The sequence below is a fragment of the Hyperolius riggenbachi genome, chromosome 2, assembly GCF_040937935.1.
Source record: "Hyperolius riggenbachi isolate aHypRig1 chromosome 2, aHypRig1.pri, whole genome shotgun sequence".
Classification (NCBI taxonomy): domain Eukaryota; kingdom Metazoa; phylum Chordata; class Amphibia; order Anura; family Hyperoliidae; genus Hyperolius; species Hyperolius riggenbachi.
The window spans coordinates 30,200,839-30,213,594 of NC_090647.1; the positions used below are offsets into that span (position 1 = coordinate 30,200,839).

General features: G+C 45.3%; 1 protein-coding gene across 2 annotated transcripts in view; it reads left to right on the plus strand.

Moving 5' to 3' along the window:
- POLD3 (DNA polymerase delta 3, accessory subunit) overlaps positions 1-12,132 on the plus strand; it is a 37,245-nt gene extending 25,113 nt beyond the window's left edge. Inside the window, exons 8-12 of one of the 2 annotated variants that reach the window (XM_068264652.1) lie at positions 44-182; positions 1,266-1,375; positions 7,451-7,533; positions 9,347-9,425; positions 11,352-12,132. In XM_068264652.1, the coding sequence (XP_068120753.1) occupies positions 44-182; positions 1,266-1,375; positions 7,451-7,533; positions 9,347-9,425; positions 11,352-11,542 (602 nt within the window). In that variant the 3' untranslated portion in view covers positions 11,543-12,132. Of the gene's footprint in view, positions 1-43; positions 183-1,262; positions 1,376-7,450; positions 7,534-9,346; positions 9,426-11,351 lie in introns of both variants that reach the window. The other variant, XM_068264651.1, reaches the window with a different exon arrangement.
- Positions 12,133-12,756: the final 624 nt, after the last annotated feature.

The following is a 12,756-nucleotide window of genomic DNA, read 5'->3' on the forward strand; positions in this document are numbered from 1 at the left end:
CAGTGTATCACTGTATGACTGGACTTCCTGTGTTCTCCCTCAGATAAAGCGAAGGCCAGCCCTCCGGCCCCCGAGCCAGTGAAAGTGGAGACCCCCGCACCCCAGCCGATAGAGGCCCCGCCTCCAGAACCTGTAGAGAGCGACTTCGCCAAAGCTCCAGAGAAACAGAAGAAGAAGAAGAGGTGAGGTTGAGGGATTGAGCATTTCTAACCTGTTGTGGACGTAGGCTGTTTAGATCTAGGTCCTGTTTGCAGCTTCGTCTCTCTGCCAGGACATAGATGTCAATATCCTGGCTCCGTGCGATCGCGCTTCCGTCCAATGTCAGCTGATTGGGGGGGGGGGGGGGGTGTTTCAACCCCCTTTAAAGGGAATCTGAAGTGAAAATTAACTTATGAGATTAATTGTATGTACAGTACAGCTAAGAAATAGAACATTAGTTGCAGAGATACGGTCTCATATTGTTTCCAGTACAGGAAGAGTTAAAGAAAAAAAACTTCCGTTATTATCTATGCAAAAGGGCTTCTCTGAGCCTCTCCCACTGATTTAGAGAGCTGTGCTATTTTCTGAAGCACTTATCTCAAGCTGTCTCTCACTGTTTCCTGTTTGTTTGAGCTTTTACTGAGCTAATGTTCCTTTGAACTTTCCTGCTCTGTTTCATAGTTTAAAGTACAGAGTATAGTTTGTAAACTGCAAATATTAGAGAATGATGCAATGTTATAAAAAAAAACGTTTATAGCTGAAAATAAAAATGATTCACTTTTCTTTGCTACTAATGTTCCATGAATTACCCATACAATTCATTATATCATACGTTTGTTTTTTTCGCTTCCATGTCACTTTAAACTATCCATGAGAACACATCTGAATCTTGTGGACTCCTGTTAAAGTGGACCTGAACTCTTGCACAGGACAGAAGGAAAACATAGAGAAATTCACCCTGTGTGTATTTGGAGAGTTTAGCGTTTAGCCTGTCTAATTCCCCTTCACCTGTAATCACCACTGTAATTTTATCTCTCAGCTGTGTCAGCTGGCTGCCTCGGCAGAGCAGCTAATTTGTAAACACCGGATGTTAACCCTATTTCTGCTTCCATGAAAGCATGAAGTAGACACACAGCTTATTTATTGCAGGATTAGTATCAGCTGTAACAGACATGTTTTTCTGTAAAGGATATTATGCTGTTGCTTGTCTTAGAGCAGAGAGGAAGCTCTGAGTTCTGGTCCACTTTAAATAACCGAATCCCTCCTTTCATGCCCCCTTTCAGCAGGGTTAAGAGAGCAGAGATGTCAGACGGTGACGAGGACGAGGGGAAAGTCGTGAAGAAGAGGCGGCGGATCAGACAGCCCACAGCGGACAGCAGTGACGAGGAGGGCTGTGGTGAGTGCCGATGCTGCGTCCGTCTCGTCTACGCCGCGTAAAGTTTCTTTTGTGCTGAGCTGAATACCTGCGTATCACACCCACACACTGTTTACAGTGCTCCGTGTCGCTTCCCACTGCGCCGGCTGCCACAACACGGCCGTTCATCGCCTCAGAGATGAAGCGCTTGTTTCTGTGGCGGTGGCTGGGATGTGTGAGCGTCAGGGCACCACGCAGGCTTGTGTCGCCTGGGAGAGGTCCTCACGCCAGCCCTGCGTTTTGATGTGTGTTTGCTTTCTTCGCTCTCCCGCAGAGCTCGGGGATTAGCGCACAGGTGGACTCCGGCGGCGATAATGAGAGCTGGCAGCGGCTGCTGTGCCCGGTCTACAGCGGGCAGCAAGGAGGCAGCTTAGCCTGAGCCTGCATTCTGGGGGCCGCCTATCTCCCCCTCATCTCACACTGTCCCTGTATGGCGCAGTGTCGCTTTATACTAAGCTGGAAAAGGTCACTGATTCGCTGCTTGTCACATGGCTTTAGCTGGACGTGTTTATAGATCTCTGGAAGACTTGTACGAATGTGACTGTTTCTTGCATCACTGCGGTTATTGTAGTGGTACGAGTATAAAGCTGCGGCGTGTGCGTCTAAATGGTGCAATGTGTTTATACATAAATATCAACTCTGTAAAAAAGGACAATTTATACCAAATCCGCTATCAGGAAAACCGTAAAATTTAAATTGCATGTAAACATATGCAAAGAAGTACATTTCTTCCAGAGTAAAATGAGCCATGAATTACTTTTCTCCTATGTTCCTGTTACTTGCAGTAGGTGGTAGAAATCTGACAGAATCTACAGGTTTTGAACTAGTCCATCTCTTCATGGGGGATTCTCAGCACGGCCTTTATTTCTAATAAAGACAATCCTTGGAAAAGATTTATAAAAAGATGCTGGCCAGTCTCCCTGCTCGCTGCACACTTTTTTTTTGGCAGTTGGACGGAGCAACTACCATTCACTAAGTGCTTTTGAAACACCATCAAACCGTGAGGATCCCCCATGAGGAGATGGGCTAGTCCAAAACTTGTCTGTTCTGTCAGATTTCCACTGCCTGCTGTAAGTGACAGCAACATAGGAGAAAAGTAATGTATGGCTCATTTTACTCTGGAAGAAATGTTCTTCTTTTTTGTATGTGGTTAAATGCAATTTAAATTTTGCAATTTTAGCGACATTGTTTCTTTAAAGAGTAACTGTTAGCCCCCAAATTGAAATTTAAATCTCTATTGCAATGTTTTATTTAGTATTTAAGTGAGCCAAAAAGGCAATGCAGAACTTAAAAATCAATCTAATTTTTTTACTATGTAACCTTTTCCCCCAGCTCCGGACGCAAAGCCGCATATCAGATACTGCTTAGCATGCAGAGCATGCCTATGTCTGCCCGACCCCCCCCTCTCCCCCCCAGGACCAGGTGCCAATATATTCTCCCCACCAAACAGCTGACCGCTCTGACACGGAGAGAGAGCGGGAGCACTTCCAGCGGGAGCACCGCAGAGCAGCCGCCGCCGTGCATCTCTCACATGTGATTCTCTCACATGTGACTCGGCGGCGGCTGCTCTGCGGTGACGGTGCTGGAAGTGCTGCCGCTCTCTCTCCGTGTCAGAGCGGTCAGCTGTTTGGTGGGGAGAATATATTGGCACCTGGTCCTGGGGGGGAGAGGGGGGTCGGGCAGACATAGGCATGCTCTGCATGCTAAGCAGTATCTGATATGCGGCTTTGCGTCCGGAGCTGGGGGAAAAGGTTACATAGTAAAAAAATTAGATAGATTTTTTTAAGTTCTGCATTGGCTTTTTGGCTCACTTATATACTAAATAAAACATTGCAATAGAGATTTAAATTTCAATTTGGGGGCTAACAGTTACTCTTTAAAGGGACTCCGAGCAGTGCAGAAACTATGGAAAGATGCATATCATTTTAAAGCTCTCTTTCTCCTCTTTCTAATGATATATAAACCACCACCCTACGTCTTTTAGTTTTTGCTATTTTCGCGATTAAAATTGCCGTGGCCGCGATTTCGATCACGAAAATAGAGAAAACTAAAAAGGTGTAGGGCAACGATTTAGGTGTCGCCAGAAAGAGGAGAAAGAGAGCTTTAAAATGATATCCATCAAGCCATAGTTATATTGTATTACACAGGACGACACTTTCCCCAGTGTCAGCAGCTCCATTCTGCTGAATGCAGCTGCTGACTTTGACAAAAAGTGGCCCGTGTAATACAATATAACTATGGAAAGATGGATATCATTTTAAAGCTCTCTTTCTCCTCTTTCTGACGACACCTAAATCGTTGCCCTACGCCTTTTAGTTTTCTCTATTTTCGCGATCGAAATCGCGGCCGCGGCAATTTGAATCGCGAAAATAGCGAAAACTAAAAGGCGTAGGGTGGCGGTTTATATATCATTGGAAAGAGGAGAAAGAGAGCTTTAAAATGATGTGCATCTTTCCATAGTTTCTGCACTGCTCGGAGTCCCTTTAAGTGGTTTATGCTAAAATTTCATCTATGGTCTAAGCATTAAACACAGCATAAAATCAACAGCTAAAATCATCTGACTGGTTTTCAAGGTACTGGAAGGGTTAAAGCAGCATGGTCAGCCATACTATCCCAGATATAACAAATGTATTGTACTGTCCATGTTTTGATTTCAGTGAATTTTATATAGTAAATTAGAATTCTGTTCCTGGCGTTAATTCCCTCCAACTGAAGCCAACCCTGATGTAATTTCCTCCCTTACTTGTTTTTCTTCCTAGAAACTGCAGTGTCATACCTAGCTTGCTATGAATGTAAACTTATTCATGGATCATATTTCAGCAGCTCACTGAACTGCCTTCAGCCAATCAGTGAGGAGCAGGAATGTGGGAGGGGCGATAACACGCTTCCTACTTATTTGCAATGACAAAAATAGAGCCAGGCTGACTGAGATAAGATTTATTACAGCAGAAATATTTCTGAATAAAGTGCTTGCAATGCAGGGAGAGGTTGCAGGCTGCATATTAACCACTCTACGACCGTCTTAACGCAGATTGGCGGCAACAGAGTGGCTCCCCCAGGACCGCCTAACGCCGAAAGACTTCAAGTCCTTGAAGAGGAGATTAGCGTGGATCGTGCGCATCCCTGCTTCAGTGACGGAACAGAGCTCCGTCAACAGTCTGCCAGTGGTGATCGTCGCTGGCAGACTGTATACAAAAGAAATGGCGGTTTTACTTTATACAGCGCTGCAATCTATTGCAGCGCTGTACTGGGGGCAGCACTGTCATTTGGCTGTCCACTGTAGAGGCTCTGTACACTATCCCCCCCCTCATAGGCTGATGCCTATGAGAGAGGATCGCCCTGATTGGCATCGGGGGAAGAGAGGGAGGGAATAGGAGAAAAAAAATACACAATTTTAATAAAAATTAAATAACAATTTAAATAAAAAAAAAACCCTGCAGCAGCGATCAGAGCCCATTAACAGAAAGTTCTGTTGGTGGGCAAAACAGGGGGCAGACTCCTTTGTTTGCTAAGTTTTATCACCGTGCAGCACACTGTCAAAGCTGCAGTGTGCTGATTTTGTATAAAAATAGCCTGGTCACTAGGGGGGTGTAAGTCTGTGGTCCTTAAAGGGAACCAGAGACGAAGCACCCTCATGTATTTTACCATAAATATTAGTGGGAACACTAGAGAAAACACCTACTCTGCTCTCTGTTTCATTCTGCACTGCACAGTTTTTCTTATCAGACCTGATAAAATCCCCGACTGAGCATTCAGTCTGGCTTTGCTATAATGACTCAGCTATAATGATTCCTGAGCAGAGCCAGCAGGGGGCAGGCTTGGGCTTGAAAAGACATGAGAGAACACAGACTGAGCTATAAATATTCCTGAGCAAAGCCAGACTGAGGGCTGGTGCACACCAAAACCCGCTAGCAGATCCGCAAAATGCTAGCAGATTTTTAAACGCTTTGTTATTTTTATGCAGCGTTTCAGCTAGCGTTTTGCGGTTTTGTGCAGCGGTTTTGGTGTAGTAGATTTCATGTATTGTTACAGTAAAGCTGTTACTGAACAGCTACTGTAACAAAAACACCTGGCAAACCGCTCTGAAGTGCCGTTTTTCAGAGCGGTTTGCGTTTTTCCTATACTTAACATTGAGGCAGAAACGCATCCCCAATCCAAAAAATGCCTCACCCAGGCATTTTTCGTTTCTGCAAAACGCCTCCCGCTCTGGTGTGCACCACCCCATTGAGATACATTGACCAAGCAGATCCGCAGCCGCAAGCGGATCTGAAAACGCCCAAAAAGCCGCTCGGTGTGCACCAGCCCTCTATGCTCAGTTGGGGGATTTTATCAGGTCTGATTAGAAACAAGCTGAGCAGTGAAGAATGAAACAGAAAGCAAGGTAGGTTTTTTCTCTAATGTTCCCACTGATATATATGGTAAAATACATGAGGGTGCTTCGTCTCTGGTTCACTTTAAGGACCACATCTACTTACCTGGATCTTCCTCCAATCCGTCCCTCGCCGCAGCTCTGGTGTTCCGGGATCCCCTCCGTTGGAGCTGCCGACCGCGCCGGGTCGGGGTCCTTTGCGCAGCGCACCACTCGCAATCACGCTTACATGGTCTGCGCAGGACACTCCAGGCCTTGTGATCAGGAGCAGTGCAGGCGCAGAAAATGCTGACCTGGCGAGGTCGGCAGCTCCAACGGATGGAATCCCAGGACACCGGAGCTGCGGCAAGGGACGGATCGGCTGCCAGGGGCTGAAGGAAGCCCCAGGTAAGTAGAGAACATTCTTTCTATTTCCTCGGACGTGTCCTTTAAACGCAAAGCAGGGGGTACATTTAAATTTGATTTTGTGGCTGACAATTCCTCTTCAAGAGCGTTGTACCTCATTTAGCTGCTAATTGATAAGCTTGCTTTTGCTAACAAGAATTATCAGATTGTTTTGGAAGTGTAGTAAACTGTGTGAACAAGGCAGAAACATTTCTGCTGTATCCAGGGGGAAGCAGTGCACTTTCTCTCCTTTATTTGCTCATGAATTACTTAATTAGGGGTCAATCTAATAATTTGTCCTGCAGCCAGCAATGATATGCGTTAGCTTCAGGCCTCATTCCACGAGCAGTTGATAGGCAGTGAATAGCCTTTCAAACTCTCACAACTGCTTGTTGCTGCCTTGTAACTGCTTGTTCCTGCCTGGTAACTGCTCTCTGCTGCCTGGTAACTGCTTGCTGAGCACACAGTTCAGCTGCCTCTGGAAATGAGCCCTTAGTGATGTGTGCCGCCATCCCAAGTTCAAATTAGCCACCTTCGAGACTGTTGGCATCCTTCGGAAGGCACAGTGCTTATGAATAAGGAGGACTCTATATTGCACACTCACCCATGCACAGTGCAGAGCCGCTAGTCTTCAGAAGTACCCAGGTACACGAGTGTTTCTGAAGCCTTTCCGACGAGCCATTCCACCTGTAGCACTGCACAGGATTGCCACCAATATCCATGCTAGTGTTCAGCACAGACGTGATTTCAAGAGAAACCGTAACCAAGAACTAAACTTCATCCCAGTCAGTAGCTGATACCCCCTTTCCCATGAGAAATCTATTCCTTTTCACACACAGACCATCAGGGGGCGCTGTATGGCTGATATTGTGGTGAAACCCCTCCCACAGTGTGATGTCATGACCATGGCCCTGACAGTTAATAGTCTATGAACTTTGTTGCATTGTGGGAAATAACAGCTGTTTCTCCCTCTGTGCACATCATTAGTGGGTATGGTTATAGATAATGGCAGTTGGTGTTTTTTTTTTTTTTTTTTTTTTCTCTCATGTCTTCCTGTAGTAAAGATGGTGACATGCAGGCTGATTGTGGATCAAACACGAATGAATAACATGGCGAATAGCAATTATTTCTAGATCTTTCTCACTTTGCAATGCATTGATTTATTCCCCCCCCCCCCCCCCCACACACACACACACACACACACACACCCCACAGTACTATTTTTCTTTCAAGTTTCTCTATGAGATTATTTTTCCCTTTTATTGAATAGTCTGTTATAACACGCCCTCTGCTCCTTCCTGTAGCGGTTCCTTCTCCACCAGAAGTGAAGACCCCGTCGCCGCCTCCAGAGCCCGTTGTGAAGATGGAGACTGAATCCAAGCCACAGGTGAGGTCCCAGTGCAGCCATAGTGGAGAGAGGGCGGGGCTCTGCAATTAACGTGGTGTCCCGGGCATCGGTCAGCCATATATGGTCATGGTTATTATGACTGAGCAGCACCTGGTGTAATGTACAGTGCTGGGCGTGATCTCTGTAGCTTGGTACATATCCATACATGCTTGAAGATGAGGGAACAGCACGGTGGTGTAGTGGTTAGCGCTCTCACCGTGCAGCGCTGGCTCCCTGGTTCGAATCTGCATGGCGTTTGTATGCTCTCCCCGTGTCTGTGTGGGTTTCCTCCGGGCACTCCGGGTTTCATCCACGTCCCAAAAACTTACAGATAAGTTAATCAGCTTTCCCCTAAATTGGCCCTAGACTACGATACATACACTACACGATACATACATAGATGATGACTATGGTAGGGATTAGATTGTGAGCTCCTCTGAGGGATAGTTAGTGACAAAGGCAGAAATAGTCGAGGGCGATTTGGTCCGCTCTACTGCACAGGCGGCTCGCGTCTGACCCGATCCAGATTGGCTATTTCTGCTGGAACCCAAGCAGAAATCCGCTAGTGTGCCTGTGTGCTACAGCAACAAGCAGACTTTCGGGGGTGGCGCCGCTGAACCGGCTCTGCTGAGGAGGACAGGGAAGACCTCTGTAGGATCCAGAAGTTTTTTACTTTCAGGATCACTTTTAAGTGGATCAGAGATGAAAAACTAACTATCAAGTAACTTGTCTATATATCTTATCTAAAGTTTAGATAGTTTACACAGCAAATCTAGCTGCAAACAGCTTCAACAGTATAGGACTATTTCTTCCTGTGATACAATGAAAGCAGCCATATTCTGCTTGTCATCATTACACAGGCAAGCTGCTCTGCATCTCCACCCCTCAGCCTGTGAAAACTCTGCTCCCCTCTCCGCCCCCTTGCCTTTGAAATCTCATGCATGTTTCAGCAAAAACCTCCTCCCCAGGCCGAGCTCCCATGAGCATTTGCAGCAAGGGACTCAGAATGCAGAGGAGCTGGGGGCGTGGATACCTTCATTTACATGGTCATAAATTTAAAAACAAGCATTTGGGGGTAAGAATGCCCAATAAACCTATATGTAAGGATCAGAAAAATGAAGTCGGCAAAAGTTTGTCTCGGATCCACTTTAAAGCAAACCTATAAGTTTGCCGAAAGTAAAATATAGATACTTACCTCAGGATCCTCCCGAGGCTTCTCCTGACTCCCTCCACCTCGCTGTTCCAGCACTGTCCTCCCCAAGCTTGCTGACGCGGTCCCATACGAGGAGGAGCGAGGCTGCGCTGCACCGTCCAGTAGCACGGACCTGCTTGGGCTTCAGTGGACAAAGCCGACTCCGATCAGGTCCGTGCTACTGCGCATGCGCCAATCCATCAACAATGGCTTGTCAGTGGAGGACACCGCACAGGAACGGGCCAGTGGAGCTTCCGTCCATAGCTTCCCTCTATTGAGATCAGTACCCATTTGTTGCCCTTCTTTAAAAAAAAAAATAATAATTATGATGTTAAATAGTTTGGTTGAAAAAAAAAAAAAAAGCATCTGACCTTCAAAGTTCATCCAAGAGAAAATGAAAAATTAGGTACACTTGTGTCTTGCACCCTCACATGTGAGGAACACGCTTGATCAGATGCATAGGAGATGCAGGAGGTCTTCCATCCTCCTCCTGCATGGTTGTAGTGTGACCTGTAGGGTAGAATGTGTCCTCATGGCCGTATGTATGGTCTGAGTAGCTTCCTGTATGACGGGACATCTGGTGTGGATGAAGTCTTTAATCAGAGCGTTCTTCTTCTGTAGGCGCTGCCGGGAGAGAGGAGGAGGAAGAGGAGGCGTGTCCTAAAGTCCCGGACGTTCCAGGATGAGGAGGGCTGTTTGGGTAAGGACAGTGATGGAAGCCACGCCTTGTGAAGTCCTGTGTAGCTTCTGTGCCGAAACCTGGTGCGGGGCCTTTCTTTATTTATTTTGGCCCAGGATATTCTGTGTGACCTAACCCAAGCCTCCACCTTCTCCAGCTTCTCTAACACTCACCATATTACCCTAATATTCCCCGCTCCCTAACTCCACCAACCCCCATTGTTGTGCTAACCTTAAAGCGGAATATAACCCAGCATTTCAACTTTGCTCTAAAACATTATTTACAGCATATTCTATGCAACCAGCATTTTTTTCTTTACTAGACCAGCATTTGAAGGGTTACACACAGAGTTTTAAAGTTCGGTGGAGAGAACTGCAGATGCATCCGAAGCTGACATAGATACATTTAACTAAACAGAATGTAACAACTGTGAAATGACTCACTCTCTCTGACTGTGCAGGAGCTGGAGGACAGCCAGAGAGTGTGTAACATTCCTCACTTGTTACATTCTGTTTACTTAAATGTATCTATGTAAGCTTCGGATGCGTCTGCAGTTCTCTCCACTGAACTTTAAAGCTCTGTGTGTAACCCTTCCAATGCTGGTCTAGTAAAAAAAAATGCTGGTTGCATATAATATGCTGTAAATAATGTTTTAGAGCAAAGTTGAAATGCAGGGTTATATTCCGCTTTTACCTGAAACCCCAACTCTGTCCCCAACCGCTCACCCAACGTTTGAACCATCTTTATGCTGCATTATCGCCCAAACAATCCCTAATACTAACTTACCGGATATTTATGTAATTCTGGTTTCGGCACAAGTTGCCTTTCTCCTCTGCCTATACTGCTAGAGATTCTTGCCGGTTGCTTGAGAGCGCCAGTTGCTTGTATGTCAGATAACTGGAATTCTGTGGTACTGAAGATTTTTTGGATTGTGAATTTCAGTCCCAGACTAATGGCAGCCACAAACGATTGATCAATCGTTAAACAATCTCAAGATTGTAGCATGATTAGGTTGATTGCAAAATGTGAAGAAAAAAAAACCTATGAATTTTGGCTTAGCTGTGAGGGATGACCTGGAAGTTAAGGCCACGCCCACACCATGCACATTGTGATAAGACAGCTTTGGTGCACAGGAACATACTGCCCATACAAGTATATGGGAATGTCCCCGTCTGTTACAGATTGCGTTATGGTAGCGTGTTTTTGGATAATGTGTGCATTTCATAGAATTTGACCAGGTTATGCAGTACAAGGCAGAGTGTGGATTCTAAACCGCAACTGTGACAGACTAAAAATTAAGCCATTAAACTGAAAATAAAAATATGATACACCTTTCCATGTTACTAATGTTCTATTCATCATCCATACTGCACATAGAAATAATTATCTCATAAGTTTAATTTCACTTCAGGTTCACTTTAAAGGATACCCGAGGTGACATGAGATAGACGTGTGTATGTACAGTGCCTAGCACACAAATAACTATGCTGTGTTCCTTTTTTTTTCTTTCTCTACCTGAAAGAGTTAATCAGGTATGTAAGTGGCAGTTCCTGTCAGGACTGGGGTCACTGATAAGAAATTACAACTATAAAACACTTTCCTAGCAGAACATGGCTTCTGAAAGCAGGAAGGAGATGAAAAGTGCCAATAGTTCATAGATTTTAGCTCTGGCATACTTCAATGAATGTGTCATTGAGCAAAAATAATAAGACCGGAAACACTTAAAGAGTAGATTTAAATATAAAACTGTGGAATATCTTAAAAATATCTCATTTTAGGAGGAGGAGGATAGATACAATTGTTTATTCCATTAGTTTATGTTCACCTCGGGTGTCCTTTAAGTCACCCGTTACACTGGTATTTGTTGGTGCAGAGAACTGGAGGAGGTTAGCTACGTGTGTGTGGTCCTTATTGTGTCTAACGGTTCTGTAACTTCATTCCCTGCAGTGACGGAGAAGGTGTATGAGAGTGAATCCTACTCTGATAGCGAAGAGGACTTTGCTAAATCAAGACCGGCGCCCGCTAAACCCTCCACCTCAACAGCCGCCAAAGCCGAGACCAAGACGTCAAAGAAAGCGCCTGCAGCCAGCAAAGGCACCAAGCAGGCGTCCATCATGGGATTCTTCCAGAAGAAGTGACTGCCGCGGTGTGCCGTATACAGACTGATCTGTGCTCTGCAGCCAACTCCGAGACAGCCTAACCTGTTACTTGTGCAACTCCGAGACAGCCTAACCCGTTGTGCAACTCCGAGACAGCCTAACCTGTTACTTGTGGAGAGGAGGCGGGGTAGGGACGATGAGGTTGTCTTGGCCACTCCCTTTTGGGGCTTTGGTGGAAACGGTGGCTGACATTTCCTGTGAATCTGGGATTGAGCAGGTGGGCCGTACCTCATCAGATATCTGACTAGGGATGGTTTTGTATAATGCTAATAATTGACAACTGATGCAGTTATTCAGCTTGGAGATGGACCCATCCAATGCAAAAACGGCTGCAGTCGCCAGCTCTGTTTTCGAGCTGCATACATTTGCATAATTTCTGAGTAATTAGCATATCATTCACCCTCCCTATGTCGGACTGCTCCAAGTTCATCGTTATCAGAACTGTGGGAATCCTTCATTGTAAATGGTTTTTTTTTATATTTCTTAGTGGAATGTACTAAATCTGTGCCTGTTACATGTATTGCCTTAATTCTGCCAGTTTATTAAATTGGCCTGTGTGCCCTTTATGACTATCTGAGCATTTCTTCCCCCCCCCCCCCACCAGTCTTGCCTGTTAACCTGTTAAAGAGACTTCGTAACAAAAATTGCATCCTGTTTTTTATCATCCTACAAGTTCCAAAAGCTATTCTAATGTGTTCTGGCTTACTGCAGCACATTCTACTATCACCATCTCTGTAATAAATCAACTTATCTTTCTCTTGTCAGACTTGTCAGGCCTGTGTCTGGAAGGCTGCCAAGTTCTTCAGTGTTGTGGTTCTGCTATGAACTCCCCCATCCAGGCCCCTCTCTGCACACTGCCTGTGTGATATTTAGATTAGTGCAGCTTCTCTCTGTTCTATTATCTTTTACAAGCTGGATAAATCCTCCTCTGAGCTGGCTGGGATTTCACATACTGAGGAATTACATACAGGCAGAGCTGTCTGCACTCTGCAGGAAGAAAAAGCCTGACACTTCAGTGGAAGATAGCTGCAGGGGGAAAGAAACACACAAATGATCTCTTGAGATTCAAAAGGATGGCTGTATACAGCCTGCTTGTGTATGGATGTATTTTCTATGTGTGGACATACTGTACATCAACCTACTTCCTGTTTTGGTGGCCATTTTGTTTGTTTATAAACAAACTTTTTAAAACT